This window comes from Helicoverpa armigera, chromosome 19 (assembly GCF_030705265.1).
Source record: "Helicoverpa armigera isolate CAAS_96S chromosome 19, ASM3070526v1, whole genome shotgun sequence".
In the NCBI taxonomy this organism is placed as follows: domain Eukaryota; kingdom Metazoa; phylum Arthropoda; class Insecta; order Lepidoptera; family Noctuidae; genus Helicoverpa; species Helicoverpa armigera.
In genome coordinates, this window is record NC_087138.1 from 8,987,400 (window position 1) to 8,996,910 (window position 9,511).

Here is a 9,511-nt window from a genome sequence, read left to right on the forward strand (position 1 = left end):
CGGTATGTTGGCTACCAACAACGCCATCTATTGAACGACGCCGGAACTGCGCGAGCTAGCTCTTCGCTCAATGGCAACGGGCGCCACCTAGCGCCACGAAATGGACTCTCGCCGTGCACCGCCGCGACCGGGCGCCGCCATGTCCCCCCCGCCTCGCCAGTGCTCGTTCAACCGTACAAGCGACGTTGTGCATTTTCTTTTTATACTGTAATTTGAGTTTTAAGTTTGCAAAATATATACTGTCATTCTACGTAAAATAAAGTACGAGGGCCTGAATCGTACGGTGAGAAAAAAGTCGGCTGCAATACGCTCTAAGCTCTACCGCATCGGAAGTGGCAAGAACACGGCACCGCATCTGGATAATGTAGAAGAGCAAATAAACGCTATGATTACACTACGCACCGATGGCATGAAAAATATTTACGACTCCGATATGTTTCCACAAAGTCAAGAAATTCAAGGTGAGTTGAGTACCGGACCAGTGTACTTATTTTTATTTTTTTTTGTTACAGAAAAAGTTTTGCTTCATACTCCAACGAGGAAATGTGATATAGCTCCAAGTACAAATAAAAAATGGGATGTTACGAGTAGAAGAAAACATCCTGCGCTGATTGGTAAGACATAACAGCATTAGGTTTATACATATGTATGGTCAGCCACCATCATGAAAGCTGGTCTTTCTGGCTATGGAAGTGTGCAGAACTGTGTCAGAAAGAGAACCTCTAGCAGTCTCATGGTCTATCTGTATTTATTTCACTATTGTTTTGTTTACAGCTCCGAAAGTCAAGCAAGATTGGAGTTAGTTCAACTCCAAAAAAAATGTTTGGAAGAAGAAATTATAGAAAAAAGGAAGTGTGGGAGTTTCAAGAAAATGAACGCAAGAAGGAGGCAGAGTTTAAAGAAAAAGGGCGCAAATGGAAGGAAGAGGGGTACAAATTAAAATTACAAAATTTCCCCATTCCTAGTCCATTAGCATCCCATCACAATAACCCAAGTAGTTTTCATTCATAGTTAGCAATAGTTTAGCACAGAACCGGGGATTGTCCTTGGGTACATTTCTATAGTGTATACAGGGATAATCGTCGGTTTTGTGTCACCATTTCATTAAAGTTGTCTCAAAAGGGCTTCAGCGTGTTGGCTTCGGCCCCACGTTCGCCTCCCAAAAATCCGGGACTCTGTAGTCCCGTGGTCGGTTAGAGACATATAAAATAAATAATAATATAATTTTAAAATGTATAATGTGGTTTGTTTATTAAACTCTATTATTATTATTAAGTAATAATTTAAGTATAAGCTATTACACGAATCTTGCTCGCGCGATTTGACGACGGGAGCGAGCGTGACTGGGCAGTGGCACGGTCGATACCAACAACGACAATAAAATTGTGACAAGCATTGGAAAAAAATAGGTTTACAACAGAACATACGCAGAAAAGGGTACGACAACCACATTATTGGCGTGCATAGATGCGACAGGATGTTACATCCCCCCATTTATTATATTCAAAGGTGTAAGAATCATACCACAATTGACAAAAGGATCACCACCGTGATATAGTTTCTGCGCATATGGCCGAGCCTTTCCTCAGCACTCGTTCCACGGCGACTAAACATGATGTGACACTACAAACTATAAGGAACCACTTGCATGCAGCTGGCGTGAAATGTCGTAGGCCAGCTAAGAAAATTTTACTATCCGACATTCACAAACAAAACCTTCTTCTTCTTCTTCTCCGCTTCGCAAAAGAATATTTGGATTTTGATTGGTGCAATAATATAGTCATATTTAGCGATGAAAAATGTTTTAAGTCGGACAAGGATGGTCGCAAAATACTTTGGCGAAAGGATGGTGAGCGCTGTAACTCAAAAAATGTTCTTCCATGCAGGTCTAGTGGCCGCATTAGTTTGGGTTATTGTGAATGGATGTCGTCAATGGGTACCGGTGAATTGGTGCAGGTAGGGGGTCGCAATACCAGTCAAGGTTACTTGGACGTTTTGCAAAACGTGATGCTACCGACTGTGCGTGTTGCATATCCGCAAGAACACATTTACTTCGTGCATGATAATTGCGCTGTGCATCGCGCGCGACTTGTGCAAAGTTGGTTAAACGTGCAAGATAATCTTACTGTAATTGAATGGCCATCAAAAAGTCCTGACCTGAACCCCATTGAACGCGTCTGTTGTGGCTGATATCAAAAATCAAATTAAAAACCTGTCCCCTTCCATGATAAATAAGAATGGTGAAGTAATTGAAATTACTCATGACCTATTTTTAATTGATGGTTGATGGTAAAGTAGCACAAGTTTTAAATGAAACTCCTTCGAGCGCTTCTTGTACAATTTGTGGTGCTACTCCTCAGCAAATGAATAACTTAGAGGCAGTTAGGACACGAGATGTGACTGAAAGTTCATTTCAATATGGACTGTCAACACTACACGCTTGGATTAGAAGTATGGTATTTTACAAATTTCCTATAACTTGTCTTTCCAAAAGTGGTCAGCCACTACACCAGAAAAAAAAACAAGACGAAAAGAAAAAAACTGTTACAAAAGCGGTTTAGGGAGGAAATGGGACTGCATATCGATAAACCTCGACAAGGCACTGGAAATAGTAATGATGGAAACACAGCTCGGAGATTTTGTCAGAATTACTCTTGCTTTGCAGACTTTACAGGTGTAGACGTAGAACTTATAAAAAAATGAAACATCTTGTCACAAACTATGTCATCTGGAATGGCTATTGATTCAAAAAAGTTCGGTGAATACGCATATAGTACTGCCCCACTGTACGTATATATTTATAATTGGTATTATATGCCTTCCTCCGTACATGAAATACTTATTCACGAAGAAAAAATCATTGAGTACTACGCTATTTTACCTATCGGACAATTGTCCGAAGACGCTCAAGAATCCCGCAACAAGGATTACAAAAAGTTTAGACTTCATCATTCTAGAAAGTGTTCAAGATCGGCTACCAATACAGACGTTTTCCATACCTTATTGTACACTTCTGATCCATATATGTATATCAAGTTTGAGAAATACCTCAGAAACAATATCGAAAGAACTTTTCGATGAAGCCAAGTCCCTTCTTGCTGTCAACAAAAATCTGTAGGAGCTTGTTGAATTTTGTACATTATTGTTTTCTCGTTAGACACTGTTTATACAAAGATATTTAAATCTATTTTATGTAAGTAAATAACAAAAAAAAAACTTTTTTTTTATAAATGTTACGAAGCACTTGATTTTGCAACAAAAAATAATATCATATTTTTGACTACTCCTCCTCGTACGTCACATAAATTACAACCTTTGGATGTTGCATTATACGGACTAATAAAAAATACTTCGAGATCGAAGTCAACATTTTTCAAAAACAACATCCAGGAAGAATTATTAGCCAGTATGAGATTGTAAAAATCTTCTCTGGGGCGTATTCGAAAGGAGCTACACCTGCAAACGCAATCAGTGGATTCCGTGCCAGTGGCATCTATCCATTCAATAGTCACATTATTGGTGATGAACATTTTGCGCCGTCTTAGGTTTATCAGGGGAATGCTCCGAACATCATATCCGAAACAAATACCAGTACTAGTCCTAGTAGAGGAGATCAGCACAATACACCAGTAAATAACAACGCAATAGAGAACGATACATCATCGTCAGCCAATCGCTGTCCAACACCGGACACAGACTCCATCCAAGATGTGCCACCTGAGCCTGTTCCCGGATCTCCGCAGCCAGCCACTTCCGTCAATGAAAAAATAAATGAAAACACACAGTATTCAGCCAGATTGTAATATTTTTCAAGAAATTCGCCCCATACCCATTAAAATCAAAAGTCATTTATTCAAACTTGGCTGCAAAACAGCACTTTTCGAACGTCAAAAAAATAAATTTACAAAAGACAGCCCCCAAAACGCCCACCCTTCAGCACTTCCTATTTGTTTTTGCTAGGAAGAAGAAGTGGCGCAACAAACTCCCCAGCAACACATGTCTGTCTGTTAGGTTAGAAGAACCTTAAAGATTGTTTGATATGTACATTTGTATACAATTTAATTTGTATATTACAATAGAGGACAATACAGTAAAAATAATTTATACACCACATGCTAGCTAGCACTCACCCTTCATACCTTAACTAACTCAAGCATTGAATATGTTTGATGAACAGAAAATTATAGCCTCCAATTATTAAATCACCTACACGTTAATGGCATAAAAAAAAGAGTTTGTCTTAAAACATTTCTCTCTACATTAGGCATCAGGGAATGGACTGTCCGCTATTGGTTAGGAGATAGAAATCAAACAGCGAACGATGTTTCAAATATTTCGCTTAGCACAGTGACTAAAAGAGATTCCGTAAAAAGTTACCTAGATAATTTACCTAAGTTACCATCGCACTACTGTCGTCAATCTAGCACAAAATAATATTTGGAACCTATAATTCAATCAAAATCTGAGCTCTACAGAATGTACGTAGAATATTGTACAGCATCAAACACTTTACCCGCATCACGAAAGCTCTTCAATGATGTATTCGTAGAGGAGAATATAGGGCTTTATCAACCGAAGAAAGACGCCTGTGATTTCTGTTCGGTCTATAAGGCTGGTAATGTAGAAGAAGAAGCATACCAACAGCATGTCCAAACAAAAAATTTTGCACATGAAGAAAAGAAAAGAGATAAAGAGAAGGCAAAACTAAAAATAATCCACGCTATTACAGCTGACTTGCAGGCGGTGAAGTTATGCCCTTCTTTAAATGCTAGTGCTCTCTATTTTAAAACCAAGTTAGCAGTGCATAATTTCACTGTATACAATCTTGGAACAGACGACGTTACATGCTACTGGTTCGATGAAACGAGTTGTGATCTTAAAGCTACCACTTACGCTTCTTTTTTTGTGGATTACGTAACAAATCTATTAAACGAAGATGCAAAAGATGTAATAATATGGACAGATGGTTGCACATCGCAAAATAGGAATAGGGGAAGGGAGGGCAAGATGAATATAGCGGGCAACATGAATCATTCTTATAATTTGTTCTATCGAATCAGCGCATACACGTCCATAGCGCAAGTACACGCGCGGTGAGGCGGGGGCTCGCAAACCAGTACGAACCGGACTGCCAGAGCGTGAGTACGCACGTCAGCGACAAAAAACAATACGAACTCTCGACACTAAAATATTTGACTACGGTAAGTTTTGAGATTTCTAACGGAATTAGTAATCTATGTAAAATATTTTCACTGTTTTAGTTAGTTTATATATTGTAAATTAATGTATTTTTAAAGTTTTTCCAACAGTATTCTCATTACATTTTTAGGGTTCCGTAGCCAAAATGGCAAAAACGGAACCCTTATAGTTTCGTCATGTCCGTCTGTCCGTCTGTCCGTCTGTCACAGCCGATTTACTCGGAAACTATAAGTACTACAGTGATGAAATTTGATGGGAATATGTGTTGTATGAACCGCTACAAAAATATGACACTAAATAGTAAAAAAAAGAATTGGGGGTGGGGCCCCCCATACATGTAACTGAGGGATGAAATTTTTTTTTTCGATGTACATACCCGTGTGGGGTATCAATGGAAAGGTCTTTTAAAATGATATAAAGTTTTCTAAAAAACATTTTTCTTAAAGTGAACGGTTTTTGAGATATCAGCTCTCAAAGTCGTAAAAAGTATGTCCCCCCCCCTCTATTTTTATAACTACGGGGTATAAAATTCTAAAAAAAATAGAGGTGATGCATGCTAATTAACTCTTTCAACGATTTTTGGTTTGATCAAAGTATCTCTTATAGTTTTTGAGATAGGTTGATTTAACTGTAATTTACGGAACCCTTCGTGCACGAGTCCGACTCGCACTTGGCCGGTTTTTTTTAGGTTATGTTTCATTCGTAAAGCATCCTGGCGGCAAAATGAATATGGCCATATTCGTCTTGCCCTCCTATATTCATCTTACCCGATAACCTAAAAAAATATTTTCATTCTGTTTTAGATGGTTTCAAATTACAAAATAAATACCAATAGAGGTGATTGGACACAAAAAAAATTAGAACGGGCTATGGAAGAAGCTAGTCGAACTTCGGTTCGCGCTGCAGCAAAGAAATACAACATTTCGTTTAGTACCTTATTAAGACATTGTAAAACAAGATCTACCAGCAAACATTTAGGTAGGTTCAAACCAATTTTTACTGCAGACGAAGAAAATACTTTAAAGAAATATCTCACAACAATGGACGATTTATTTTATGGTCTAACACCTACTGATTTTAAAAAACTTGTTGGAGAATTCGCTCAGAAGCTAGGTAAAGGGGACAGGTTTCCAAAAGGTTGTGCAGGTAAAGACTGGTTATCCGGATTTCGAAAAAGGCACACGTCAATTGTGCTAAGAACCCCTGAACCTACATCATTGGCTAGAGCCCGTGGATTTAACCGTCCCCAGGTAGAAAGATTCTATGATCTTTTAGAAGAATTGATCGACAAACACTCCTTGGATCCTACACAAATTTATAATATGGACGAGACAGGTATTCGTTCATCTACTACCAAGCCCCCAAAAATTCTTTCTACTTATGGCAAGCGACAGGTTAGCCTAATCTCCAGCGTAGAACGAGGAGTTTTAACGACAGTAGTGTGCTGCTGTAATGCAGCAGGATCGTTCCTACCGCCATTTTTTATTTTTAAGCGGAAAAGATTTGTCCCTCGTCTGCTTCAAAGTCAAAAAGCCGAGATTTTGACTTCGACGCCTGTGAAGGTGGACCAAAACCAAAGATTCCAAAAGGCTGAACAGCGTGCTGTTAAAAATTTGGGCAAGGAGAATCTATTATCATCCACAAATTATCAAACACCTTCCACATCAGGAATGAAACAAAACAAATCGGTGCGGGGTGCTGCCAAAACTGTGCGTGATTATTATTGCACAGTATGCAAGGAACAATTTGTACATCCTCCAGCTGAAGACTGGATACAATGCTCCCAGTGTAAGGACTGGACTCACGAAGCCTGTTCAGCTTATCTTGGAAGAGGAACATACTTTTGTGATGACTGTCAAGATATTTGAGCATTGTCTCGAATCATCTTGCCCGACCGCTAGAACCATCTTACCCGATAGTATAGGGCAAAATGAATCAAACCTTTTATTTTATATATTGATCTCGTGTAACAATTGTGATAACAATTAGAGTCATTTCTTTGATTATTATGAAAGTTTAATTATAGTTGATTTTGAGAAATTAAAGGTTACTTAGTATTCTATTAAGGTTTTTTTTTATTCATTATTCAAGTTAAGTGAACCATCTTGCCCTCTCTTCCCCTAGTATCGTTTCTAACGCACTACTTAGACTAGCCATGGATAAAAAAGTAACGATTACACAAAAATATCTTGAAAAGGGACACACACAAATGGAGGTGGACTCTGTCCATTCTGGTCCATCAAATGTTAAAAAAAGGAAGACATGTGCCAAAGCAGGTCTATCGAAAGGTAAAGAAAACGAAAAAAGAGACTTTTTTGGCACTGTATGCAAAGAACAATATATTATATCCCCCCTTGGAAGGTTGGATATGTTATGGACCATGTGATTAATTCATATATATTAGCTATATATATATATATATAATATATATGAATTAATCACATGGTCCATATATATACTTACTTGTATATATATATATAATATATATATATCCCAGCTAATATATATATATATAATATATATATATATATATTATATAGCTATTCGTGAAAAAATCGAGTTTCCATGGGGAGTGACCAGTTTAAGAAAATTGATAAAAGACATGGGATATAAATGGCTTAAATGTCATAATAAACGCAGAATTCTGGTGGAAAGGCCTGCTGTTGTATATGCACGGTCAAATTATTTGCGGAAAATTCGTCAATACAGGCAAGACGATCGAAATATTTTTTTTTCTAGATGAAACATGGATAGATAATAACCTCACTTTTAAAAAATGTTGGCGAAATGAAATGATCGACGCCGTGTTGACAGACACAAGCTCCACAAACAGGCTTATTCTTGTTCACGCGGGATCAAGAGGAGGGTTTTTAAATGGGGCAAAACTACTTTTTAAAGCTGGTACTACCTCAGGTGATTATCACGGACAGATGAACAGTGTTAATTTTGAAAAGTGGGCCACTGGTATGTTAATCCCTAATCTACCGCAAAACAGCGTTGTTGTGATGGACAACGCGCCGTATCACAGTGTGCAAGAAAATAAAGTCCCAACAAAGTCCAGCACCAAACCTATAAATGTTAGAATGGCTAACAAAGAATAATGTGGAAGCTTCAATCACGATGAGAAAAGATGAGCTCTTCCATTTGGTTCAGTTACATAAACCAATAGAAAAATCATTTAAAATCGATGAATTCATCAGGAGTCATGGCCATGTCGTAGTAAGACTACCACCGTACATGTGCGACCTCAATCCGATTGAGTTGGCTTGGGCAAAAGTGAAAAGAATAGTACGGCATCACAATGTTACTTTAGATTTATCCCTAAAAAGGTTAAAAGAAGTTACGGAGCTGGCGATTTCTCAGGTTACAGAGGAAGATTGGCGTGGCTTCGATGATCACGTCATAATTTTAGAAGAAAATTATTGGCAAAGAGATGGATTAATTGAAGATACCATAGATCGATTCGTCATTGAGGTCAGCGACGGCGAGGATAGTGACACCGATTCAACCATATCTGCCATTTCTGAATCTGATTAAATTTTTGAAATGATTATTAAAAACATTTGATAATTATGATAGTTTTTTTTTTCATCATGTTAACCTAGTGTAAAAAATAAAATTAAACTTATAACATTGTTTAAATTTATCGACATTCATTACTCATTGTGGTCATCAATAATAATTATAATTAAGTCACAGCACTACCGCATTCCTAAGCTCTGCATTCAACTCGCGCGCTATCTGTAGTACAAAACGCAGCCGGAAGGACCAATAACACGCACCTAGAGGAGGTGAGATTTCACATTTCTACCATCACCATACTGATGAGTATTATAGCACTGGTTCTGGGGCTCGGCGCGCTATATTTTCTTCTTCGCATGTATCGGCGTTGTCATGTCGGTTTTAATCCAAAAACCCGATATTGCAGCTTGGAGGGCTAGATACTGGCGGCGTATGAAGGAAAACAACGAACTTGGAGCAGAAAAGAAACCAGTCACGTATTTGGACGAGACATGGATTCATTCCCACTACACTGTGAGAAAGTGCTGGTAGTTCTGATGCCAGTGTAATGAAAAATACGAATCCTGGTCATCGTTGGATTCTCGTGCATGCGGGTGGCGAAAATGGCTTTGTCCCTGGCGCAGAGTTACTCTACAGATGTAAAAGTAGGACAGGTAAGGCCGCCTTTGCGCACATTTAGCCAAAGGTTCTTAAGTAAACATTTTTATGTGTATGAAATAAAGTGTTACTTACTTACTTACAGGTGATTACCATGATGAAATGGATACGAACAATTTTGTTAAGTGGCTTA

The 9,511-nt window shown here is 38.3% G+C and overlaps 1 protein-coding gene across 1 annotated transcript; it reads left to right on the forward strand.

Moving 5' to 3' along the window:
* Positions 1 to 8,319: 8,319 nt before the first annotated feature.
* LOC126054852 (uncharacterized) lies at positions 8,320 to 8,736 on the forward strand. Its single transcript, XM_049841693.2, has one exon. The coding sequence runs from the start codon at positions 8,320 to 8,322 to the stop codon at positions 8,734 to 8,736; it is 417 nt and encodes a 138-aa protein (XP_049697650.2).
* The last annotated feature ends 775 nt before the right edge of the window (positions 8,737 to 9,511 follow it).

Bases quoted from the DNA above. Each gene is read 5' to 3' on its own strand.
- LOC126054852 (XM_049841693.2), top strand. From the start codon at position 8,320: ATGAGAAAAGATGAGCTCTTCCATTTGGTTCAGTTACATAAACCAATA.